The sequence below is a fragment of the Acipenser ruthenus genome, chromosome 3 (assembly GCF_902713425.1).
Source record: "Acipenser ruthenus chromosome 3, fAciRut3.2 maternal haplotype, whole genome shotgun sequence".
In the NCBI taxonomy this organism is placed as follows: domain Eukaryota; kingdom Metazoa; phylum Chordata; class Actinopteri; order Acipenseriformes; family Acipenseridae; genus Acipenser; species Acipenser ruthenus.
In genome coordinates, this window is record NC_081191.1 from 70,825,691 (window position 1) to 70,853,308 (window position 27,618).

The 27,618-nt window shown below is 40.4% G+C and overlaps 1 protein-coding gene across 19 annotated transcripts in view; it reads right to left on the bottom strand.

Annotated features, from left to right (window-relative positions):
• Positions 1 to 74: 74 nt before the first annotated feature.
• scrib (scribble planar cell polarity protein) overlaps positions 75 to 27,618 on the bottom strand; it is a 143,077-nt gene continuing 115,533 nt past the window's right edge. For 6 of the 19 annotated variants that reach the window (XM_059016003.1, XM_033993073.3, XM_033993074.3 and 3 more), the window contains 17 exons: positions 23,571 to 23,642; positions 22,467 to 22,511; positions 19,488 to 19,535; positions 17,995 to 18,120; positions 17,268 to 17,375; positions 16,392 to 16,439; positions 15,761 to 15,961; positions 14,923 to 15,091; positions 14,267 to 14,441; positions 12,592 to 12,681; positions 12,292 to 12,474; positions 11,339 to 11,464; positions 10,278 to 10,417; positions 9,948 to 9,985; positions 7,851 to 7,925; positions 5,226 to 5,280; positions 75 to 2,456 (listed from right to left, as the gene is read on the bottom strand). In XM_059016003.1, coding sequence (XP_058871986.1) covers positions 2,320 to 2,456; positions 5,226 to 5,280; positions 7,851 to 7,925; positions 9,948 to 9,985; positions 10,278 to 10,417; positions 11,339 to 11,464; positions 12,292 to 12,474; positions 12,592 to 12,681; positions 14,267 to 14,441; positions 14,923 to 15,091; positions 15,761 to 15,961; positions 16,392 to 16,439; positions 17,268 to 17,375; positions 17,995 to 18,120; positions 19,488 to 19,535; positions 22,467 to 22,511; positions 23,571 to 23,642 — 1,836 coding nt within the window. In that variant the 3' untranslated portion in view covers positions 75 to 2,319. Of the gene's footprint in view, positions 2,457 to 4,728; positions 4,763 to 5,225; positions 5,281 to 7,850; positions 7,926 to 9,947; positions 9,986 to 10,277; positions 10,418 to 11,338; positions 11,465 to 12,291; positions 12,475 to 12,591; positions 12,682 to 14,266; positions 14,442 to 14,922; positions 15,092 to 15,760; positions 15,962 to 16,391; positions 16,440 to 17,267; positions 17,376 to 17,994; positions 18,121 to 19,487; positions 19,536 to 22,466; positions 22,512 to 23,570; positions 23,643 to 27,618 lie in introns of all 19 variants that reach the window. The other 13 variants (XM_059015984.1, XM_059016056.1, XM_033993075.3 and 10 more) reach the window with 12 other exon arrangements.

Genomic DNA, 27,618 nt, shown 5'->3' on the forward strand with positions numbered 1-27,618 from the left:
AGAGTGTGTGTGTTTGTGTGTCGGGGGGGGGGGGGGGGGGGGGACACAAGAAAAACTAAAAGGTGAACGCAAGATCAGTTTGTAAAATGAAAAGTAAACTTTATTATTCCTGAACCACAAAATAGACTTCTTTGGTTGTACAAATTCACTAGTTACAGTCTTGGATGAGCGAACATCCCCCCTCCCCCCTTTTGGAAATCCCAAACAAAAAGAAAGTGAGAGAGATGAAATAAAAATATATGCAATGCCTCATGTAAAAATGTAGCGATTCCCAGTTGCCAGGAAAACCATGGAGTGTTACCTAATCCAAATCAACTCACAGATTATGACCCAAACGAAACTTCAGTTAGAAAAACAATAAATAAAAATAAAAGTTACAATTAGTAAATCAAAATTAAAAGTTGGTGGTGTGTTTTTCTTGCTAGAACCATCTGCATTTGATAAACAGTAGGATTAATGATGAATTTCCTATTCCTCAAACCATGTTAAAAAATGATTAAAAATCTTGGGGACGACAACAACAACACCACAAGCTAATTTCCTGTCTATAGACAACCAGTCTACAAAAAGCATCCAGTAACTCTGCCAATGTTCATGCAAGGCTGGTTAGATTTCCACGCTGGTCGGCTCACTTTTGTGTTTTTTTTGTTTTTTTTTTTTTCTTTAATATCTGTACATTATTCACACTAACAGAGAGAAAAATCTACGACTTAAATGGCTGCTACCTTCACTTACCAAAAAAAATAAAAAAATCAAGGGAATAATGTTTTGATGACAAAGTTTTGTATTGTTGGTTTAAATACATTTAGAAAGTGGACCTTGAATAAAAGGTACAACAGATAGGCAGGTTTTTTTTTAAATACAGTACTGCTTAAAATGCCTGTATTGTTTTCATTTTTAACTGCTTCTGTATACCCTGTGTATCTGTATACAAGTCTACTGTATGTCTGCAAAGTACATGCGTCTAAGACACAGCTCTTACATTAAGCTCAACTGCTCCTTGGTAGAATAGGAATGTATGATACAAACTGAAAATCCTTCCACATTTTAAAACTTCTCAACAGGGACAACTTCCCCGTAGTAGTAACAGGAGAGTTCTAATTTAGTCCACTTCCAAGTATAAATAGGCAGTTACAAGTGGGAAGTCCCCTATAGCAATGTACTTGTGGTGCTTGTAAGTAAACTGCAAACCAAAAACCCCAGCATGGACTGAAAGCCTGGAAATGCTGTACCCAAGCCCTTACACTAACAATACAGTTTTTAAACTTTACAAAGGTCGAGGTCCCAAAAAAAATCAGGACTGAGGGAATGCAACCTCAGCACCTAAAGACTTATATTATAGTAATTTATTACCTCCTGCAAATGTGCTAGGCCACAAAACAAAAAATGATATATATATATATATATATATATATATATATATATATATATCTATATATATCTATATATATATATATATATATATCATTTTTTATGTGCATGGCATGTATTTAAAAATGTGTTTATGCTAGCTTTCAATTGTTAACAGCAGCTAGTACACCACCTTAGTTTGGAATTTTTAAAAAGGTGACAGTTCTTGATTTAAATGCCATCTCTATAAATAATCTACAACAATCTGAATTCTACTGGTATGTTAATGATTGGTTTATTGTGTCAAGCCCTTACTGTACTGTGTACCTACAATTCTGAACAGTTGTAAAAGTAAATCTAAAACATTATCTAATAATAAATTACATTAAAAGAAATGAGGCAGTTCTCAATTAAAAACCAAAAGGGTTACAACAATGTCAGATGACAGTATTTTTTAAAGAAAACTTAAAAGGTTAACACAGCAGGGTGCAAAGCAGTGAAGGTAGCAGAGGAATGACTTCCCCCTTATCGCAATAGGTAGTCTGAGTGACACTCGTATTTACACTCTAATTAACCCAGAAAGCTTCACACCCCTCTCCCAACAACCAAATCAACGAGAATTATTTATTTATTTTTCCCCCAGAGCTATCATTTTCTTCCACAAGTGATTAAAACAAACAAAACACTAGTTAACAAAAAACAGAACAAAAATTAGTTCTTGAGTAAAATAATTCAGCTTCTAAAACGCAAACTGAAAGTTGTTTTGTGGCCTGGTATATACAAGCTAGCCCCCCCCCCCCCCCCCCTACACCCTCTAGCTGTTAAAGTCTGCGGCCCAAGGTCCATGCGTTCATGGCAGGTCCCTCCCTGAAGAGTGGGCACTGTGGGTCAGGGAGACGGTGCTTGCTGTGTATGTATGTGTGCCTGTGTGTGTGTGTGTGTGTGTGTTTACAGAGCTCTGGAGCTACACTACGTGGGGACAGCTGTCTCCAGGCTCCGACGACCGTGCCGTAGTTTGCGCTTGTTGCTGTAGAGAGCCATTTCTTCCAGTGCTGAGGTGGTGGGTAGGGAGACATGACCTTCAACCTCCTTCTCCCCACGGTGCGCTGTGAGAGAGTGGAGAGAGTAGAACAGAAATGAGAAATCCATGGCGTGTAACTAAACGCACAGTTAGCCACACTGGACCAAGACAATCCACACCACTCAGTGATCTGGGTCAATTGCAACAAACCAAAAGACACGTACTAACTGGGTATGATCCTGTGGTTAGTACAGAGCATGGTACTAAACTAGTACGCAAGTTAATACCAATTGCAACGAACTAAGCAGCTCAAGACAGCCCCAGCTGCGTAGTAAAATTTGTCTCAATTGCAACAAACAAAGTAACTGCTGTTGCCCTCTGGAGAATACTAAGACACCATATTAAGTTATTCTAGCAATTTCTGTAAACTAGACTTGTGGTATCGTACTATTCAGAACCACAAAATGATATAAAATTATTTGAAATCTTCTGGGAACGCCCCCCCCGCCCCCAAAAAAACAAAACAAAAAAAATGTCAAAACGTTTGCAACAAAAGCAGTTTCATCCTTACTCAAGTTAACATAGGCCTATTTTATAAAAAAAAAGAATTCCAGTGTCTCTACTTTCAGCCTCTTCCACAGGGAAGGCAGTATTAAATCTGCTTACAAGTGTACTCCATGCAGTTGTGCGCTGCGGAATTGCTGTGGAATCCTTTCAGCCACCCTCCACTGTTTCAATAACATATTTTTTACACTATGAAATTCCATTGTATAATTTTGAACACAACTACTGGCCATGACTGCCTTGGTATGGATGACTAAGAAATTAAGCTCTTGCAGGCTATTCCTGAAATATGTAATTAGCATTTCTGATTCGATTTACACCTTTTATAGTCTACAGTACACCTTTGATCCTATAAACCAATGCATTTGTTTTGTGTGTGAATTAAATAATGAGGACTTATACAAGTTTTGTTTATCCTCTGAACGCAGCTTCATTCATTTTGGTGGCGTTTTAGGAAAATTAGATTATGCATGTGTTTGTTTTAAGAAAATGGGAAAATTATTCTTATGCAATTCAGCTTTAGTATTTACTTTGTGCATAAATACATTTCCATTTTCTTAAGCTCAAAAAATTAAACAATAGTAATTAAGATGTTTGGTTTCTTAACAAAGATTGATCTTGTAACAAAAAACAACAAATTAGCTGGAACCACTCAGATTTTGAGCTCTGTACTAAAGCGAGGATCAGCTAGTCCCCAACTTTTCCCCACCTTTTTTCATTGCAATCGGTACCAAGTTAGTACACAATTGGGGATGATCCTGAGATCGTACCGTATTAGCGAGTTCGCAACTTAGTACTAAATCTACAAGTTTGTTGCAATTGACTGAACATGACTAGGCTCTCTGATTTACTAGGCCACCCTCCCCATGTAATAAGAAAAGAGTCCTCCCTGTCACTTCAATCCCATGCATTGTGTTATTTGACACAGTGGCGTCACCAGACTCTCCAACAGACTGAGAATGACACCGTTCAGAATGCACTCCTTGCTCCCCATTATGGCAGTTGAAATGTCATGATTTTTTTTTTGACAGATGTTCTTGGTGTGATGTCCTTGTCCTGTGCAACCTCCAGCAACTATGGCTGTTTTCCTGTTTACCCAAGGTCAAGGCAATGACATCACATCACAAGCATCTGACAAAACCAACACATCTCTGTGGGTTGATCATCTCTAAGAAAATGTCTTGTAACTGGGAAGCGGAAAGCCTTGCCAGGATAGGGAATTAGTCTGTTGACGACACCCATTTTAAAAATACATTTTACAGAAATGCAAATACCATCAACACCCTGGGAAAATTAAACCAATACTACTAGACCTCTACAAGCTAGCTGCATTCTAGTTATTAGTTATTAAAATAAAACACAAAATGAATGTAGCTCTTGAGAGGCAAAGGATGGAGACTGAGCCCTCTAACTTTTCAAATGCTTAGTAGAGTTTTTAAAAGGAGCCTTTCCCAGGAGGTCCATAGAATGCATAGCTCATTCGCACAAAAGTTGATTAGTACAGCCTATGAACCCAGAAGCTGCAAAATAGCTCTTTGCATCTGGAGGCAGGGTTTCTTTTTGAAGCATAATCTGTTAAACCGTTTTTGGCAGTAAACCTAAAGGCTGCCACTAAACCCTCAATACAAAGTGGCATATGCTGTTTAAAACCCGCATGAGCCCTCCACATCCTCCCTCCCCCTGCGGAACTTCATCATGCTGGAAGCAGAGAGCTCAAGACTTAGAAAAGCAAACAGAAAAGGAAGACAGCATCATCATCATCATCACTGAACCACAAAGCAGTCAAATCCTACCAATATTTCAGTGGGGTTTATCACAGGAATCCACCTGAATTATAGAAATTAGGATGTCATTAGTAAACTTAAAACAGTAAATAAGACTCATTTATCACAGGTTTAAATCATTGAAATCAGGGCAAGTCCTGGTCACCTTGAGTTAAAGAAAGTTTCATTAAGTGGCTAAAACAGCAGGTATCACGGCACTGCTGGTGGGTGTTTATCACTCAGCAAACCACAGCCCAGCAGAAACTTCAAATGGATTTTCAGAAATGTTTGACCTACGTACGTACAAGCTGAGCTGTGTAATACTCTGAATAAGATGTAATTTTTATGTACAAATCTCAAAAGTAGTACTTTATTTGGTACTATGGTATTGCTCTCAGACAGCAATTTGGCCCTTAAAATGTGCACAGAATAAAATAAACCCAAAAGGCTTACAAACCAAACACTTTTCAAAAGTACAGTTTCCCACCGGTCTTGTGCACAGTAAACGCAGTAACACAATGACTCACCTGCACTGTTGGTAGTGTCATCCATGTACTGTATGTCATCTGTCAAGTCAGGAGACTGCAAGAGAAGAACAGAGCTCAGAAACAGCAAGGAGGCACTTACTAACAGTTAAAACAGTAAAAACCGTCAACCCTGAACCACCTCTGCAATTCATACTCATAGAGCCTGCTCTGATTAAACGAAACCATGGGGTAGGCAAACTATAAGTTCTTAGTTCATAATTGCATGAAAGTTTCAAAAGAATTGGGATACCAACTCATTTCTGAGAATTTAAATTGAAAGGTTTTATGACCAAAATAAACGGTTTCACTTCTTCCTTTTTTTTTTTGCCTAGCAGTAATGGATTTCATCCTGAATCTACCCTGTTCTAATTCTGGTTGGGACAGCAACATAAGGTGGCCAAACAGACTAACCCCAAACAGTGACACAGTGGCTGAGCTGAAAATGGGCTTTCCCTTCCCTCCACCCCATCCCATCACTTATTTCCCCTGGGGGGTAGAGGCACACTGGCAGATCTGTGTGCTGGGGACAGTGGAACTGTTGCTGCACCGGCAACCTACCTGAATCTGGGTACCCTTTCTGGGCTCTAATGCAATTAAAAAAGTATATACCTACATAAATAAATAAACCTAGCCATTAATAAACGAGAACAGTAAGTAACGATATAGAATCAATATGCTAGTCCAATTTAACCCTTTGGACAGACACACTGTGGTCTACACCAATGATCGAAACAGCAGCAGATCTAAATATAGCTGACTTTAAGCACTGTAAACCTGCAATTAAGGACATCTGCCCACCTGGACGAGTCAGATCCATTGGTCTTTAGATCAACTTAACAGACCCCATTAACTGGCACTACTACTGTCCACAGTGGAGTCTCTGGCGAGTTGGTTCAGTGGTCTCTCGGTTTCTCTGAACGCAATGCAGCCAGTCTTCCACCCCATGCATGGCACCCTGTCACCACATGCAAACTGCACATAGCGGCAACTCAACTACCACAAAGACAAAGAGGAGGGGGACGAGCCTGCTTCAGACTGTCTGAATGCCACTGTTTAGACTTGTACACAAGGAGCCCAAAGCCAAGGTTATGTGCATGCAACAGGTCCCTTTCCTCACCAGCCTTCCCAGAACCCAATTATAAATTCCTGAAGCAGCACTCTCCAGCCTGCCCAGTGAGAAGGTGCTGTGTGGGGGTATGGGAGCAGCAGCTAGGGGGCAGCTTTACTGCTCTCTTTCACGAGAAACATGAAACTGGCCTGGGCTGCTGCTTGAACTTAGGTACAGGAAGAATGGAGAATACTGCTCAACAGATTGCTTGTATGTGTTATACATACATACAGATATATTTATATATACATTCTTCAGTAAAGGATCCACCAAATGGTGACATATTTCAACCAGAATTATCCAAGTGGTCCTTGGTTCAATGACTGCATGATAAGCCTGCATGTTCAAATGGTATGATACCATGTATAGGTCAGACAGTGTGATTTGGTGGCCTTATAATGTGGAATAGCCTATACTTTTCAAATGTATATATAAATGCATACATGTAGAATGTTCTTTACAGCTCTCTCTGATGAAGACACCCTTAGGAAGACAAACACTTGCACATACAGTTTGTGAACAGCTCAGTTTCAATCACATTTCTTCCATTCTCGCAGCTTCTCAAAACCCCCCCTCACAATCATATTGGGTGGGGTGCAGTTATCAGGCAGGCGATTGGTTAGTGAACTGGGCCTAGTGGTAAGGCAAGATTAAAAAAAGACATCCCAGGACTCGATTACATACATTTGTATCCAGCAAGGGGGCGGAGTTCAGAAAGGGGAGCAAGGGGAGAACTCTTTAATGCCTGCTATTGACAGTTTTACACCAACACAGGAATCCGGGCCACTGGGTTATGAGACTAGTAAAACCAGCCACTTGGTCACACAGTGCCTAACCCTGCCAAACTTGTTATTGTACTAAAGGTCCAAAAAGACTGCCTCCTATAAAATCCCTCTTCGCCACCTACTGTATGGTACAAGCCACTACTGCACACACCTTCACACCTGGGTTGCCTTTTAGTCTTTTCAGCTCAGGAATTCAATCTTTCCTCTCCTCTCTGCAGTTAAAAGGAGTGAGGTCTTTAAAATCTATTTCTTACCTCTTATAAGCACCAGCAAGATCATTTTATTTATTTAACAGTAAATTTAGGTTATGCAGATCTATCATATACCAAAGTTATAGGTTATTAGTTTAAAATTGGCTGCTTTCTGGTACCTAATCTCTTCCTGTTCTTAAAATCAATAGTTTTGTGTGGAAGATAAGTCATCAGTCATTTTGTTCACGTTTCTGGACTTGTAGCACTAAAGTACATATAGACTATGAAAACATACTGCACCTATTGTCTACCTTCTAGCATTGAGGAATAGAGTTCTAACGGTCAGTCAGCCACAAGCCTATTGTTCCCTACACACTGGCCCACAGTTCTGGAAAACTTTCTAGCCGATTCCTGGTGGGATACCCCAGCTGGCACTAGTCCGAGCTCCCCTGACCGGTTTTAGGACTCGACCCAGCAGTTAGTAAGAAGGCGTGGAGGGTGGGGGGTGTTGAGGGCTAGGAGCTGAGCATGCAGGTGATACCTGGATGTCGTATACAGGTTTGGAAGAAGGAATAGCTGCAAACTGTCGGTAGTCAAACTTCTTTTCTGTCTGGGACTAGAATGGGACAGTAAAGAGGAGTGAGAGGAGAATCTCCTGGAGAAATGGTGCTGCTCTGCAGAGGAGAACAGCAGGGCTGGGTCCTCTGGAGTCAGGAATCGGAGCAACACCACTCCAATCTAAAAGCAGTTTTTGTTTTGTGTGATATTTTGAAGTGTTACAGAAGTACTGAAAAGAAAATGTTTAAAAATGAAACAAATCTTTCATGATCCAACATGAAAAACTGTTGAAGACACCCCGTCAAAACTAATTTTATTAAAGTGTAAAAATATATTTACCAATTATCTGCTTGATTTTTCACTATATATAATCTCCTTAAATCCGGAAGACTAATAATTAGTTAAGAACTTTCCTGTAGGGTTTCTGTATATTACAGGTAGGGCTTCTGTTTTTTTTTTTTTAAATTTTTTTTATTAATTTCATTTTTGGCTGCTTATTTTTGGCTATTTGAGTTTTATGTACCGGTAAATCGTTTTTCGGGGCTTTCACTTTTGATATACTGTATGAAATTATTGTTTTCAGTTAATTTCCGAAGCGCTTGGGCAGTTTTTTCTGTCAAAATATGTATAGTAGTAACCCGACAGTACTTGCACACTTAAGTTGTACCTTCTTTCCATTACTGTCTTCCACAATGAAATCTTTATGGTCGTGGGCACATTCTTCTGGGGTTTTTGTGTGGAGGCATTTTTTTTACATTGCCACAATTTGCAATTCTGTTTTAAATCCTATGTATCTTAACTAATACAGCTTTTAAATCCTGTGAACAAGCCTCCATTCCTAATTGTAATCTCGTTTTAAATCTTGCAAGTGGAGTCTCCAACAGAAATGTTCTGCCACTCAACAGTTGGGGTGGGTTTAAAGTATTCAGAACAAATCAATGATAGATACAAGTCAGGAAGGAGGGACACTGCCCAGCTGCACTAAAATGGGAAAGGGGTGGTCAATGTGAATGGAGCACCCATTTCCAGTGTTTTCCCAGTGTTTTCCGCTGTTTATTGGCTATACAACGATTTCATTTTTTATTTTTTTTGCTATCGGTGGTGTTATCGTTTTTTTAGTGGTTAAAAACCTAAAATCAGAAGCCCTAATTATAGGTGACACAAGCAAGTCCAGGATGTATTAGCTTAATAATGAAGTGCATGATATTAAACAGTGCACTATTGTGTACAGTGAATTTGTACTAACTCAGAAGTACTTGGTTCAGTCCAAACTTTTATTAATGTCTGGTAAGAATGTGTGAGACAGGAACTGTAAATCCAGACATTCAGTGGATCTCAGGATTTAATTTAACTGAATTTTTCCACACGTGAAAGTTTCATCCGGTAGAAAGAGACAAAAAGTGTCCAAAACAAAATTATGCAGCCAAGCTCCGCTGTGCTCTCACCTACTTTAAGCTTCAGCTAGAAATCTGGTCAAAAACAGAACACTCAAGAACTATTCCTGCTAACTGTTTTTTTCAGTAATTTGTATAGTTGTGTAAAGTCAACAGTGTGACCGTGAACTGCAAAGGAATATGGGGGGAATGAGCTGTGCTGTCAGAATTAGTCATAATGTGGAGAAAATGATGGTTAGGTTAATATGAAAATCAATGAAAGGAAGGCACTCCATTGTACTTGACATTCTAGACAATGTAGAATAGTGTATTAGGTTTAAAAAAGTTACTTTTACTAGCTCTGGGAGGTCAGTATCACAACACCTGGTGCTGTTCATATCTATCTAGTTTTATATTAGTATTATCATGTAGGCTTTTTTTCCCCTTTGGTAAAAAAAAAAAGGTTTACATATTTACAGCTCTTGGATCCTCAATACATTTTACTGTATTACGCTTATTCACACAATCTAAAGACAGAGTATAACTTAATATTGAAGGTTAAGAACAGCCTCAGATACCAGACTAAAGACTAGCAAGTCAATCTGCAACTGCATACTTAGATCTGTGTCCTCATGTACTTATAAATACACACAGCATGAGATCATCACACTGAGAAACCATAAGCAAGCAGAGGCCGGGATCCTTACCAATCTCCCTGGTGACGTCACACTTCTGGGACTGTAATCTAGACGAGGTGAGGGAAGAAAATAGACAATATATTGTTATTTTGTTATAAATAAATGGGCATGCTACACAGACCTGATCAATATGATTTCTCATTAACACAAATAAATGCTCAGAAGAGTTACATTGTCAACCTGTTTTTTTACACTCAACCTGTTTACTACGCAGAACAGACACTGGTTTTCAGTAATGCAATTTTCCTACTCTCTTGCAAAGGCATGGTATTGGATCTAGAAGCTGATGAAAAGCTGTAATGCTGGACACAGTAGATGGTTGACTGTGGCATGACCCACCTTCAAGCTGTGTGGGGGAGGGTGTCGGGGCCGGGGAGGGGGACTCTGCCAGCTGGTCCAGAGTGTTCCTCTTCTTCCCCTCCTTGGACTTGGCGATGACCATCTGAGCCTTCAGAGCATCCTGCTCCAGGGACTTCATCCTGCAGGGAGCAGAGGAGGAAGGGGAGGGGGGAGTGAATTCAGGCAAGCCACAGCAGACTCAAGGGCACACAGCGCACCTGTAATTGCCAAGAATTACATATCCAACAAGCAGTACAAAATTCTTGCACATTTCCGTGCTTTTGGGAAAAATCCTTTCCAAAGCAGCCCTGTCTCTATGCTGCCACACAACATGCATCACAGAGACTGTGTGTTACAAAGGTCTCCTAGCCCCAGACCTGAAGAGACTGTTATTACAAAACCGGGATTGATTAGTAAATCATTCTGATCAAGACTATACAGAATGCACAGCTTTATGTTGTTTCCTCCAGCCCAGCAAATTAAATACTTCACATGCCACCTGCTTGTATTTCAATTGATAACAGCAATTAACAACAATAAACTATACATCCAGCAATCTATGAACTTCTATGACATTAAGGTTAGCTGTAAATCAATACTTCAAATCTGTTTCTCCGGAAGGCACATTTTTCAATTTAACATTGACTTAATATTCATTTATTTTATAATTAGGCTTGCTACTTTCATTAACTCGTTAAAGCTCGGTAAACGTCGAATTCCCAAAAAATGAGAGTTAGACTGAAATTAAGTTTACAAAGGATAAACGTCGGTAAAAAGATATATATATATATAAAGAAATTATGCAGAGATGGAGTAAAGAGGGAAAATAGAAGAAAGTCACATCGACCAATGTTTTGGCTAATGTCATTGTCACAGTTAAGCAAAAAGCTGGTCCACACACTTAGTTTTTCTTAGCTTTACCTGTGATCGTGTTTTGAAGTTATGGATGAGTACAAAGGGAAAAGAAAAAACTGTTCAGAACACCATGTTGGTTACAAGTTAATTGATGAATGAGGGTTTGCAAAACCCTCCTGGTGAGCATGCAGAGAGCTGGGGCAGACCTGTGTTCGCTGGCCGCTGGGTCAGGGCTCTCGTTGCGGGCCTGAGATACCCTCTGTCTTGACTGGTACAGCTTTTTAGCCAGATCCTGCTCATACTGTTTAATATCATCCTCCAGCCCTCTGGGTCTGAGCAGGGCAGGGGAAGGGGCACAGGGAGGGTGTCAATTAGCAGGCATCACAGGAGGAAAAGATACAGGGACAGAGACAGGAAAACAGAGAGATAGAGAGGGAGGGGGAAGACAGAGAAATGGAAATATAACATTGAAAAGGGGAAAGACCACAACCACCACAACAGCAACAAAAACATCATCATCATCATCATCTACTACTAGAGATGGAGTTTGATCAGCAATGAAGGCAGCAGAGCAGGAGTTCAAATCTGTTCAGGACGTGGGTAAAAGCCAGAGTGCTTTCGGTTCAACAGACGCTGTCAAATTTTAAAGCTGCATATCTTTAATGTTTGAAGCCTGTGTCCCAATTACAGTTACAAGTTCTCTCTTTCCAAACACAGGCATGCTTGGAGCACTCCCAGTTGTGGACCCCTTCGTCACCATCGGGATATACTGTAGTGATTATATTTGAACCCCTGGGGATGCAACACCTAGGAGCACAGTGACACAACCTAAAAGATAAATAAGGCTGGGGCTTACTCAAAAACTGTAAAATGTCCAGTTTTCACACGTGAAATCTGTTGCGCTTCTATCACAAATCACTCAAAAGCAGTCAGAGGTGTGACTGGCAGAGATTCCACTCCTAGCACAGAGAACTGTGGGTCACTTGGCCAGGTGACAGCACTCTGCAGGAGGCACTGATTGATATGATGAAAGCAGGATGCACCAACCTAAAAACATGTGCGCAACAGAGACGCAGCATAGCAGCACCGGAAGCAGTCAGTGGTGTCTCCTTGACTCCTGGATTTCCTATTGGGCCCCTTCCCTCTCACTGGTCCTTACCTGGCTGCTCTCCACATGGCTCGTTTCTCTGCCTCCAGTGCTCTCTTCTCAGCCGGGGAGAGGTCCTTGTCCTGGGCGTTGTGCAGTTCTGGGCTCTGCATGCGCATTCGTTCCTGATACCGCCGTTCCGCCTTGGCAGTCCGGATTGGGGCTCCTGATTCCCCTGGGTACACCGGGCTTAGTCTGAACACAAACACAAACACAATGCTGCTAATATGGAATCCTCTCACTGCATAGGTTTTTCAAGATTTCTGCTTTGAGAAACTGCCCCGCTCAATTGCCCTCGAGAACCGTTCTTACCCAGTCATAGAGTTTGGTCTCTGTTCGGGTCTGAAGCCATCTTCAAGGGAGTTTCTCTGGGATTCTCTCTTCCCATCCACCAGGTACTCACTAACAAGAGAGCAGGGCAGAAAGAGTGAACCACAGCAATACATACCTATCTTAAACCTTTCAGGACCAAGCATTTTTTCAGCGAGATGATCCCACAGGACCAGGCACTTTCTGGTTGTAGTTGAGGGGTCTCCAATCCTGGTCCTGGAGGGCCGGTGTCCCTCCTGGTTTTTGTTCCAACTGTGCCCTAAATTACTTAATTGGACCAATTAAGCTTCTAATAAGCACCTGATTGGTCCAATGAAGTAATTTAGGGTACAGCTGGAACAAAAACCAGGAGGGACACCGGCCTTCCAGGACCAGGATTGGAGACCCCTGCTGTAGTTGATAGTGTCCTTTTTTCAGAACACTCTGGGGAACATTATAAAGTACTTCATAAACCATACAAACTTTGCTTTTTTTTTTTTTTTTCTTAAATAATTTTTATTATGTATTCTGCTTATAGACACATGTATAAAAACACGTTATTCTATGACCCGAGGGACCTTACAATACTTCCTGAATGTTTTGTTGAAAAATATTGATGTTTGGGCAGATTACAAGACATTGTTTCACCTGAGTGATTGCAATGACATAATACACGTTTATTCTCAGGGTCTTTATAAGCAGTAATGGACACTACTCTCGATTTATTTTCTCGAAATAAATATTTATAAATAAAATTAGTTACTGACAAACCAAGTGCTTTTTTTTATCGTGTTTACACGACGCTGTCCTAGAACCCCACTTCAGTATGATCATGTTAACACGATCCCGGTCCTTAAAGGGTTAACGTGGTCAACGATGAGTTTAGCTCTAGTATGTGAAGCTGTTGAGTTAATCCAGGTCCTGTGTGTTTGTAGTTGCAATGCCACCTAGGTAGCAAGTGACTTGCTGTATGTAATTTACAAAAACGTAGAACATACTGTAGTTTGTGGACCCACAAACAAACATTTCTGCCAAGTGGTGATGTGACATGAATGTGCATCACTACACAAAAGGACAGACCTTGCTTTAATATACAGCTGTCAATGGCTCACACAAAATCCCTGGATTAGCCAAACACATTAGTTGGTTGATACAGTATTTTTAATGCAACTTTAAATGATCCAAAACCTCTGATTACACTACCCCATCCTCTTCAAATTTCAGATAAATTATTCACGCCTAATATAACACATCTTAAGACACTATAAAAATGCTCATACATAATTCTTCACAAAAAATAAATATATGTCTGTCAATATGCTTGTAAAATTGCTCTAGATATGCAAATAAATACAATTACAGCAGAACTGTTTGCTGAAATTGCAATTTAACATTAACATGGTTACTCTATTTATTCTAAACAACAAGCAATAATACAAAAACATACTATTTTTTTCTAACACATGGGAGTCACCAAAAGTGGTTGAAAATACAATAATGACTGAATGACAAATAATCGCACAATTATATGGTAGAATTACAATTATGCAGATGTGCCAAGGTTCAACTATAAATTATATTGTAACTGCACAATTACAATTGTAATTGACCCCAGGTCTACTGCAAAGCAACCCACATGGGGACACATCAGCCCAATAAGCCATTAAGTCTACCGTACCCTGCGCTGGGGGAGTTGGTGCTCCGGTTGTCCACCCTCTCTATCTTGTACTCCACTCCTTCGATGACCACTTTGCCATGGGCCTTCATCGCTGCCATCTGCTTGTCAAGGTCCTCCTCTTCCTCCTCCTCCTCATCCACTGACAGTTCCCGGGTCCGCTGCTCGATCCTCCGGACTGAGAGGGGAAGAAAAGAGTACACCCAGGGGCACGAGAGCAAGGAGTGAATACCAAAAATTAAAAAAACAAAAATAATAAACACCCAACCCTGTCCAGGAACACCGTCTCTCCAGGAGATCATCTGTATCTGACTTTATGAAAGCACATTCTCGATCAGCCTTCAGAAAATCTTAGCCAAGAGGGCTGCTTCTGTGCAAACCTGGTTATAAAAATGGCTCTTTATAACACAAAATCAATTGCAAGGCTGTGAGGTCACGGCTCCCATTTGCCCCAACACAAATAGCATAGTCTCCTAAATATGACTCTTGATTACAGTGTAAAACGGGAACTTAATTACTGTTTCAATTATTAGTATTTCTTCACTGCACTGAATACATCTACAAACCATGTTAATGGCGTGTTTAATATGGGTTTATGTATATATGAATAACTCAAATCTCAGGGGCTCTATTCCTGGAACAGAAGTAAAGTGCCTCACCCTCTTCCTCCCTCATCTTCTTGAGGTCATCCTCAGCAACCAGCGAGACACGAGGTTTGGGCTTGCTGTCTGGTAGTTGCTGCTTCACATCAATCTCGAAGTACTTCTGCCGGTCTCTGAATGAGCGTTGCTCTGGGCTGTCCAGCCCACTGGGTGACGGGGACGCCACCTTCAATGGGTCAGTGTGAGGTTAACACAGGGACAACAGCAGACGCAATGCACTCCTGTGAGTGTCTATGTGTAAGTGGGGTAGCAATTTGATCACATCTGTGTGTTAAGATTACTGTCAAAAGTTACCAAGTTTTCTTGTTGGTTGGTTAATGTGCTGTTGGTTCACGTGACACAATGGTCTATAGGGAAGTTACTTTGTTGTTGCAGGTCTAACATTGAGTCTGACAACATGTACATGAGCTGGAACATTGCATGTGTATTTACATATAGGCTATAATGAACTGAAATGACATGCAGATACAGTACCACAGTCTACTTGTGGGTGCAGATTATAGTGCCTCGACATTAATTAGTAGCCACAGCTCAAGAAATAGAGAATAGCAAGAAGCTTTCAGATGTTAGGGAACCCGTTCACAGCACTGTGCCCTGAGCAATTCCTGCAGGAGTATGGACAAATCAGGAGCGATTATACCACTGAAGCCATCACCGCCACCACCAACACCACCAAAACTGCCACCTTCCAAACCTAAAGCATCATCCCCACTGCTACCATGGGCAAAACCGCTGCGAAGACCTCTCGAACCAGCATCCATTTACCCAACAAGTTTCCCACCAGCTGCACCCCCCTCAAAGCCAGTCTGGGGTGGAGGACATGCGCTCTCTCTACCTCAAGGTCTATGGAGGGCCTGGTGACAAGGGGCACTGCGGACAGGCTCAGGTACTCCCTACGGAGGGTCGACTCGCCCACGGGACTGGGCACGTGTGTTGAGAGGTTGCGGGTGGCAGGGGGCCTCTGACGAACTACGCCACATGGAGGGTTCCCTCCCAGCTCCATGTCACTGTCAAAAACATCGTTCTCCAGGTCCTGCTACAGGGATCACAAACTCACTTGTTCTCCCAGGTTTTTAATGGGCAACAAAGATCTGCAGACTGTACAACTGAATCTATGGATTTATTTTGAAAAACACCTTGAAATGTTTTGACATAAGGCACTTAAGATATTGTTCCCTATAATACTAAACCTAGTTTAAAGTGCTTGAGTACAGAGGCATTGAATCTTTGGGACTGTGCTGAGAATGGGTACCAGTGATGAAGTTAGGGCAGTCTTAGGTAATAGTGTCTCTGGAACACACCCTCTGGAAGACCACAGTTTGAGAAATGAAACTTTGAAAGGGTCACACCGCTATGCAGTGGAAGTCTTTTTTATATCCTTGCAGAGGCAACGGATGATTTTTCTCTCCAATAGAATTAATACAATCATCATCACAGGGACAGCAAATTGACAAACTCAGACTCACCTCTTGTGAAGGCTTGGGCTGGACATTATTCCTCTGGAGAAAGACTTCCTAGAAAGGAAAGGAAATTGAAAACAGCAATATTTTAAATTTTAAAATATAAAACACCTACAGTCATGTTACTCATACCTTTTCATCTAATGAAGACATCAATATGTTCCTCAAAACAGACACCTGGTTGTCAAGATATATATATGAATCTCTCTGCCAGCTGGACATCAGCAGATGTGAATATGTTAAAAACACATTCCAAGTGGTTGCTGCTTACTTGTTTCAGAACAGATCTTTATTTACATTAGAAAAGCATATCTACAATCTGGCAATAGTATCGATCAACTATAAATGAATAAAAACAATTGACCAAAATATTAACATATTGATAATCTCAAAGATATACACGGTCTAATGTCTTTGCCAATAACTTTCATAAGAAGTTTTTGAAAACACACACACACACACACAACTAATTACCAATTAATGATTATCAATTACTAAATTAACGCAATCTGATGAACTGGTCAGTTAATAAAGGTTCAGGTTCTTTTTCGGAAGTTGGGATGTTTTTTTTTTTTTTTTTTTTTTTTTAAAGCAAACACTGAACACCATTAGCATTGTTATGAAATCCGAGATTTTTGTATTCATCGCTGCCGAGTGAATTTTCTTTCCAACCAGATCTCATTTGGAAATGTTTCTTGCACTCATTCAAACCCAACGACAGAATGACTGTGTGAATCTAACTGTTGTAAATTACGCAGATACAGGGGTTGATCTGAATTCATTTTCCAGCCAGATTGAACATAAGCTTTTCCAGTGACTGACATCATGCCCACTGATTGCCATTTGTGGAGCATCAGTCTCCTCAGCTCTGCCCCTGCCTACCTGCTGCTCCAGGACTGGGTGGGTGGTTGGAACAGCAGCAAAGGTTTTGTAAGCCTGTTTAACATTAGCAGGGACCTTGTCAGGTGAGAGGGGTGAGGGGGCACGAGGCTGTAGAGAAAGAGCAAGAGAGAGAGAGAGGGGAAGGAAGAGAAGGAGGGAGACAGGTAGAGAGGGAAAAGGGGATTGGATGGGGAGAGGTAAACGAAAACAAAAGAACAGAAAGGGGTAGGATGAGTTGAAGGGAAAAATACAGGAAGACGACAAGAGAAGAAAAAAGACAGCATGCAGCACACATCTCAGGAGAGACACGGTATGGGATAGTGGGCACCTGTTAAAAGTGCCCTCTTGTGTAATAAAACCTTAACAGAAATGTTGCTGAGAATTGACCAGGTTCTCAGACAAAGCTCAGAATGTGCAGTGGCTAATTTGCCTAGGAGCAACAGTTTGGAAGAAAACAGAAATACCACCAGCCTTCCCACCAGCTGCACATAAGCAAAGTCTGCTTTCTTCTCTTTTGCTGCAATATTTTAAACAATATAAGAGGCCTTCAAATAGAGCATTATGTTGGATAATTAGTAATCTGCACCCAAGCCCAGTGAGGTCTGATACCCAATAGCCCTTATTTGACTGGTCAAGAACCCCTACACTCCCTTCATGTACTGTATACAGTTCCATGCAAGTTCTGAATACACAAACCACCCACAGAGACAGAGAGAAGGGAACTCACCGAACTGAGTGTCTCGGAAGGGGCAGGGCCATGCTGGAAAGGGTTAGGACTGTTTCGGCCATCCTGATTGGCTGGAGACGTATTCTGACACACTCTAGAGAGAGGGTGGATAACACCTGGTTTTGTCTGGAAGGGGAATCGATGAGGGAGGGCAGAAATGGAGCAGAGAGAAGAGAAAAAAGGTTATGACAAAGTGCAGACCTGGGATATTTTTAAACCCTTTATATTGTTTTTGTTTTACTGCAGGTTTTTTTTTTTTTTTTTTTTTAACACTCTTATTTAAGGGTATGCTAGCAATGTAAGTGCAGGTATAACAAATGTCAATATGCAAAAACCAAAAGCATTCTTGCCAGTTAAAAAGTTCACGTTCTTGTTTCTAAGGGGAATGTGAGGGGGGTAGATACAGGTCACAGAAACATATTGGCACCCTACAATTAATACAAGGTAGTTCAAGAAAACATGTTAACCTTAAATACAAGCATTTTGTGAACATCAGCCACTAATTAATATGACAAAGACCAAAATACAACATTTTTGGTAGTTTAGCAAACAGTATTTATAAAACAAAACAAAAGCACTTAAGCAATTTCAAATATTTGTTAATGACAAAAGTATTAATTACTAATTTAAATATATTCATTGATTTAAAACCATTACACAGTAATTACATAATGTAGCATTATAAAGTCAATAGCCAGAAAAAGATTATTTCCAACATGTGTTTGAAGAACAATTTGGCAACACAGCAGATGATGGTCAAGACAAAGGGGTTGGATTAATATTTGAGAAAAGCACTCATAGCAAACTACAACAAAGGAAACGGCTACAGAACAGTATCAAAGAAATATGGAATATCAAAATCCATAATCAGAGCAATAATCAAGAAGTACCACAGAACAAATTCAACTGAAACGCTTGAAAGAAGTGAATGTCCAAAAAGAATTATGGGTACAGCAGGCACTGTGTAGGAGAATCGTGCGAGCAGCTAAAAGAAGTCCAAGATTAACAGCCAAGGACTTGAAGAAATATTCAGATGCATCAGATATAATAGTGCACGAAAGAACTGTACAAAGGCACCTGAACACAGAAGAGTTGTATGCACATAGACCTCAGCCAATTGTGTGCCGCCCCCTGGGAGCTCCCGTCTATGGTCGGCAATAGAATAGCCTGGACTCAAAGCGGCGACCTCCAGGCTATAGGGCACTCGGAGTGCCTTTACCAGATGGACCATTCGGGAGCCCCCATGAACAAATACTTTAAATGAAATAAGCTTGTTTGTTTTTTGATAAAGATTATTTGTTAAATGACTAGAAATTGTGTATTTTGCTTATTGTTTTATTAAAAAGTGGTTAAAGTTTACTAAATGCTTGTCCTTAAATCTGTTACCTTAAATTCTAGTATAATAAGCAGAGGGTGCCAATACTTTTGTCTGCGACTGTAAATAGAACAGCATAAATTCTAGTTAAGGCATTTTATATTTTCCAGATACTCACGGATATGTTTTCCTTGGGAGTGGTGGAGGAGAGGAAATTAATAGACGCCTGAAAACAAACAGGTAAAAGAAGATTATATTTTTCCACATTAAAAAAAATAAATAAATAAAATCACAACCCTAGCTTTTTTTTATTTTTAAGAAAAGCACAAGCCAAGCGCTGGACTAACGTTCAGTTCTACTTTAAACTACTGGCTGAGGGGTTGCTTGGCTGTGCAGCTGCTATGAAGGAAACCAACCCAACAGCTGAATGCAGTGCTGGTTCATACCTGGACTCAACCTTGCTAAGCATTCCCAATGCTACGGACACACATACAGCAATAACGAACATGCAACTGTAGCGCTGACAGTGTGGAGATACCAGGAACAATGCTTCTCTCACAGTGAAGGGATAGCTGGGAGCTGTATTTCTGACACTGTAAAGGGAATGCTGGTAACCGAAGTGCTGACAGGTGCAGGAATGCCGAAAAAAAATAAAAAAATAAGGGAGGATGCTGGGAGCTATATTTGTGATACAGGACATGCAGGAAGCTGTATTTAAATCGTGTATGTATGGGGATCGTTTTTACAGTAAAAGGCTTACAGTTTAGAGTCCTTGTTTCTTTCTGAACGCATTAGAAGCCATCATATATCTGGTTTCTCCTATAAATGTAGAGTTATAAGTTGAGTTTTTTTCTTTATCAAATTTACAGAAATAAGTGCATAAGAAAAGTATGAACAGCAAAACGCAATCAAAGTTCAGGCAGATTAATTGACGCTTATTGAATTAAATTGCAATTGATTGTATTCAGGTTTCTAGGCTGAATCAACCTAAAATGCACTTGAAACCTGTTGCAGTCAAATTGAGAACTACAATTTCCTGCATTCCACTGAAAGCACTATTGGCCAAGTTAAATACTTATTCTGCCACACCAGGGGATAAATTAACACAATATGCAGGTTTCTTCCCAAACTGTATTTCTTTTTTAGTTTTATGCCACCAGATGGCAGTGCATGCCAAGGCCAAATATACTGTATCTCAGTGGTTTTCAACCTTTTCATCTCAAGTACCAGTGTTTCCAGCAGGGACCACCAGGTGTACCAGTAACTGTGCAATCTTAAACTGCTGTTGTAAAACCGAGACCTACCCCATTACAACCAGGTTTGTTGAGTCTGCACTTGCTTGTTTGTTGCTACATTCTGCTGAATGGTTAACATATGCAGCTGATGACTGCAATGAACTCAGCGTGTTTATTTTTAATATTTTGCAAGTGTTGTGTATGGAATTGAAGACTGCACCTTTGTGTACAGTTGTAATATGGGAAATAGCATGCTGCAGCTCCCATGCTCAGTGTCAGTGAAGTCCTGATCTGACGGCATGTAACACAGACAGCTCTTATGATTTACATACCGTTTATTCTTCAGTAAAAACAAGTTTAAACTGCAGTGGGTTCATTCTGCTAGATTTATGATATTAAATACACCACAGCAAGCACAGTCATACATTTTCATTCGCACAATCTGAGAGATAAATTTAGTAAATGGTTTTTTTTGTTTGTTTGTTTGTTTTGTTTACTGCAATCAGGTAAGCTATAGTACACTTCCTAATTACAGTCCCAAGTATTTGTGTGTTCTGCTGCCACATTTTTTAAATGGTCAGAAATAAACTGGTTTTCTCTGCAACAGCTGACCCTGTTTTAGTACAAATCTCATAATGGTAATAGTGCTCTTAAATTACTGTGCCTGCTTCTTTGGCTGAAGAGGTATTATCAGCTCATCATCTAACTATGGAATATTGTGCAATTAAATCACACTTAAACTCCTGACGGTAAATAATGCAATTAAATCTATCATATCTGGGATGCAAGATGCAACAGACGAAAAAAAAAAATCCATTCAGCTTTTAGATTTTATGAAGAAACGTGCTGTGAAATTGAGTGCAAGGAGTAAAGAACAAACATTCTGTTGGTATTAATATACAAGCATTTTTATTCGATCAAATTGTTACCGTCCTTTTCGCACTTCAGTTTATTAAAACATGTGATAGACGGTTTTTAAAATATATATATATATATATATATATATATATATATATATATATATATATATATATATATATATATATATATATATATATATATATATATATATATTAGCTCAAAGAGCCAACTGCCCAACGTTTCGATATGTTGTACATATCTTTCTCAAGGGAGCCTGTGTTTGAATCAAAACATTGGAGGTATTTATAGGTTTTTGATGGCATGACAACTATTTATATATATATATATATATATATATATATATATATATATATATATATATATATATATATATATTACACATATACACACACAGGATGTCATGTCATGTCGCATTCATAAATTCACACTTGTTTCTAAGAGGGAGATGCAGCATTTTTGTGCCTAACCCCTAAAAAACAGTTTTTATTGTTACTTTTGTAACCATTTTAGTCGCAGTCTGGAGCCCAGCATCATTTCTCTGTGCTTCAGTGGTACAAACAGATTGAAAACATTACGATGGTGCGATTGAGGGAGCATTGTGTTTTGAGGAATCATATCGTCATAAAGAAATGTCGGTGCGTATCAGTGGCAAGCCTATCACGTACCACAGGTTGAAACCCACTGCTGTATCTAATAACTGACCAATTATTGCTAAATGGTGAGTGTTTATGCAGTAGTTAGAGTTGAGCTTGGAGCATACCCTGTCTTTATACTGTATGGATTTTAGATGTTTTTGTGACTCTTATAACACTTACCCCACATATCCTGTACACCTATCCGCTGGCTATTATATCTATGAGCATAACCATTTGGAGCCCACATTGGTATTATTTGCTGAGATTGTTTGTTATCATACTCTTAGACAACAAGCTTTCATGCCCTGCATCTGACCCGACTCATTTCTATACCTGCCAACTATGAATACAGCGAGCTAACACTAAGCAGGCAGCCCAGCCCAGCCCAGGCACAGAAGCACTTACAAAGCGGGTCTCCCGTCCAGTGCAAGAAGCAGCGGTGGACACAGGCTGGAGAAGGAAGATGAGGACGTGAAACAAGATGATGATTTAAAAAAATATAATAATAATAATAATAATAATAATAATAATAATACCTTTTCTTCTCATCCTGGTGTACATGGTAAGATTTTGTGTCATGAGATTTTTCTTGTGAAAACTATGTGATTTGCCTCATGAGATACAGTATAACTGATTTATATAATCTCAGGAGACCAGTGATCACAAGGCCACTGCAGCGCCAAGGCTAGTTTATTTAAAGAATCTGCTTCTATTGCACCAGTATGGAATGGGAGGGGAAGTGTAACAGCTGGCTTGATTATATGGTTACTACATGTGAGGTTTCCAATTTTTAGCTAGGGTGGGTGGATCTATGTTAATAATCTAAAATCGAATTGAAATGCTGGCAGCCTTAAACTAGAGGGGTGACGGATTCTGAGGTCACCTAAACTGTTGCAGTTAGAGGGTCCAAGTCTAAAATGAGTGCGTGATACAGCCGATGTCAAGCACCAAATCCAAATTTTCTGAAATGTTTTCGCTGTGATTATGCGGGGATCTACGGTATCCAAAGGGGCATGCCACTATTTCAACACTTCACAGCTGCAATGGCTCTGAAACAGACTTCAGACTGACTTACTTCAACTAGTTCAGCAGTTTTCTTTAAATTTGGACATTAGCTGGTCCTGGTTTGGATACTGATTTACTATAAATGCATTATGGGTGGCACAGTTAACCAGGGGAGCAGAATTAAGTTAAACAAATATCTGAACACCACATAACTTTTAAGGACACTTACATATAAAATTGGAATGATATAGTATGGTAATACATGTCAAATGATCTAAAATCAAGTTTCTTCCATTAACAGTGAACCATGTCCATGCCTGTACAAGCCAAGATTCACAAAACTTTAAAACACTGGCATCGCTTTGGCAATCTAGACTTCATCCACTAATGTGTATATTGAAGTCAGTGCTTTATCCAGTCCTTTAGTGTCATGTAGTGTGTGTACTGCTGCCCATCTCAGACACAATGTCTGTTCCCATGATGTTATTGGAGTGCTGTACTTACTGGCTGTGTGGTGGGGGAGCAGGGGGCTTCCCAACTGGTGCTGTTCACTCCAGTAGGCTCGGAGGAGGGACCCTGTCACAAAGAAAAAAATATATAAAATACAAAGATAAACAAGGTTGCATAACCCTTTTTCACCATGAATAATTATGCCTTACAAACTAAGTCACTTGCACCAGACCCACACATTTTCATTGACTTATATGTACTAGTCTGGTTGGAGGACAGTAGGTTAGGTAACCTTGTGTAGTTTTAGAAATCTGCAGTGACCGAACTTCACAAAAATATAAATTGTTGAATTGTTCTTTATTTAATGGATATTTAACCATAAGGAGATGGTACTTATTTCATTTTTTGTTTAACTTTTTATTAAATGCTATTTTGTGCTTGTGGTGAAAAAATGTATTGTCATCATTTACAGGTGTTTCTTCGTAGACTTATCTAATTAACTAACAGCAAGTTCCGACAGCGAATGACCAGAATACAAAAACGTTAGGTTATTATAACCCTGGTTCCCTGAAATAGAAATATAACCATTACCAAATGGGTATTTACCTCCTAAAGACTTGGCCCGCCCCCGAGGGAACAAAAGGTCTGCGCTTACAGATCTCAGCATCATTTTTCCTTCAAGCCTGCTGCAATCACGGATGCAGCGACCTTGAAGGTTAACCCTTTGCGGTCCATTGTCGGACCTGGTCCGACATTGCAATTTTTCCTATCCGGTCCATTGTCTGACCCTGTCCGACCATCAAAAAAACGCAAAAAACGGGTTTCTAGTCGTTTTTTCTCCGGAAAAAGCCGAGAAAACCATTCAATGGCCGAGTGGGAGCGACAGGAGCTGAGACAAGCCGAAAAAAAAAAAGGCATCTCTCATGAATGGTCATACCTGCCCCTGGCATCCCATATGGGCGGTCATAAGGAAACAAGCTGTCTGATACTGCATCAGCGCACAGAGACTATCACGGACATTTGCAGAGCTTTTCTGAGATGTTATAGTAATAAAATAATGACTTGGATTGCATTATTGACTATTATTATTATTATTTATGTCTTAGCATATGTGAAAGCTATAGCGAACGAAAGGGTGGGGTGGGGCTGGAGATGCCTAGTGAGTGCTTTGTTGATATGCAGGGCCTTTTAAACCCGTTTGACTGTGAAAAAAAAACACATTTAAACAGCGTGTCTAAAATTAACTGCGCGTGTGAAAATAAATTGGACCCGACGCGCCTGACGCGCACTTAATAAATGGACTGCAAAGGGTTAATGGTTACATTTCTATTTCAGGGAACCAGGGTTATGATAATAACCTAACGTTCCCTTTCAAGTATGAAATGTAACCATTACTGAATGGGTGAGTGTACCAAAGCAATCACAAGGGCAAGACTGCAGACGACTGGAATGCTACAAGGCTAAGCTGAAGGCTGAACTGGCGTTACCATTCGGAACCCCAGTAACAAAAGTAGCTAGGGTGAAAACATTTGAGGGAGTTTCACCCTTATGACTGTGTTGTAAGGGTCGACCGAGAAGCTGCCCTTAACACCCTAGTTTCAAGATCAGGGTTTTGAGGATCCACAACACCGCTGCCTTGCAAATGTCCGACAGATGCACCCTGGAATAAAGCCCGTGAAGTTGCCATGGCCCTGGTGGAATGGGCAGTGAGATTTTCTGGAGGGGGCAAGTTGGCCAGCTCATAAGCCGTCTTGACTGTCTGCTGTCCACTTGGACAGCCGCTGCTTAGACAGGGCTTGACAATGGGACTTCGCCCCATAGACAAAAAATTGTTCTGACTGCCTCCAACTTTTTGTCCTGTCAACATAGTACGCCAGGGCCTAGCACTGGGCAGAGCTTATGGAGCTGCCGCTCTGTGTCAGACTGGAAAGGAAGTGGATGGAAAGCCTCCATTTCCACAGACTGGTTGACATGGAATGCCGAGATCGTTTTCGGCAAAAAGGCAGGATTTATACAGAGTGTAACCTTTGTCCTGGTTTCTGTAAAATTTAAGCAGGTTTTCGCTATGCCTGCATCACGCTCACCAGCTTTGCATAGGTGACAGCAAGCAAACAGTCACTTGAGCGATAAATATTTCAGCTCAATGCATGGGCTCAAATGGAGACTTCAAGAGTGCATTGAGCACCATGTTTAACCTCCTACGATGTCCTTCATAGGCAGTTGAAGCCGCCGTATCCCTTTCAAAAATTGCCCCATCAAAAAGCTGAGCTCCTGGGGAGACCAAGTCAATTTTGACCGGCAAGCCAAATGGCTGCCAGATAGACCTTTAAATGTAGAGGGGGCTGTCCCCTCATCAAACAGGTCCTGCATAAATTGCAGTATTACTGCCATAGGACAAGTCATGGGGTCAAACCCATGAGGCAGACACCACATCTGAAAGACGCTCCACATGTACCCATACTGGGAACATGTTGCAGACAGGCCTGCGCGTAGTACCTGTATAAAAAAAAATAAAAAAACAGCACGCACACACACACACACACACACACACACACACACACAAAGAAAGTATTTTCTAAACAAAAAACAGTAATTAACAATTACATAAATATAAAATGTTTCATATGGTGCTAAAAAGCAAAAATGATAAATAAAATAAGCTCCAGCCGGAGCCATGCAGCCTGGTGAGGGAGAGCACATGTTATGTTGCTGGTAAATTGCTGGTGTAATTAGTACAAACTATTATAGCAATCCATTTAAATATCACATACAATTTGTGTAAAAACACAATACATTCTATATATATACAGATAGAAGCAACAATGTACTTATCTGAACAAGGCTCTCTGATCAGGTCAGTCTTGAAAGAAAAAATGGCACAGAGATCTGTGAGCACAGTTCTTTTGTTCCCTCGGGGGCGGGCCATGACTGCGTCACAGGCTCGCTGAGCAGCTTTGGTATACAATTTTCAGGACTCAGGTCTTTGAGGTAAATACCCTTTTGGTAATGGTTATATTTTGTACTTGAAAGGGAACCACAGGGTTTGACTACATCTGAGCGCCATTTTACATTTTTAGAAGGCAAAAGAACCACACCATTGCAAAATCCCATAGGACCAAAAAATATATGAATCTAATGCATAAAACAAACCTGAGACCCTTACATTGGGCACCAGTCAAACTTTTTAAACAGGTTACATTAATTCCTACTATTGCACAATTGCTTAATACACATACAATTACAGTGAATAAAATTACCAGTTCAGCGTCACAAGACAGGTCTTTTAGATCAGTGTAGCAGGGAAACAGAACCAAGAAACAAAACCATCATACACTGTATACTGGGACGCAAACCACTCTCTCCAAAACAGTTCTGGATTCTGAGCAGATCTGGATCGAGACTGTTTTTCAATAAGAGCTGGGTAGTGACTGAGCAGAAATGACCCAGGAAGTGCAAATGTAACAGATATCCCAAGAATAAGGAGACATTGAGAACTTTCTTCAACCTAAAGTAGTAGCAGATACTGAACCATGATGCTTTAACATGTGTTTCTCTCAAAACTGCACATTTGAGACTTATGTAGCTAATGGATGCGCAGAACTGGAATTGTTTTGTTAGCTACAATTTACTGTAAATACTGTGAGAGAAATTAAACTTATCAAAACGTCACCAAAACTTGTTTTTTAGGATATTGAGGCATTCAGGATTACAATGTATAGTAAGGGTATCATTTTTACTTACAGGAATCATGCATGTTTGGTTTCAAAGAGGCTGGGTCCCCATGTTTAACTGCTGAAGAGCAACCTCTTTGGGAACCCCGACAGCAGCCCAGAGAGCTGCGAGATCACCAACCCAGAGATCTGCGAGATCACCAACCCAGAGAGCTGCGAGATCACCAACCCAGAGAGCTGTGAGATCACCAACCCAGAGAGCTGTGAGATCACCAACCCAGAGAGCTGTGAGATCACCAACCCAGAGAGCTGTGAGATTACTATACGTTTCTATTCCCAGGACAGCTCCTCTAACATGGCACTTGATACTAGAAACCGTAAAGACCCTCTCAGCCAATCAAACGGCTCCATTCTTAGACAAGGATTAGTAT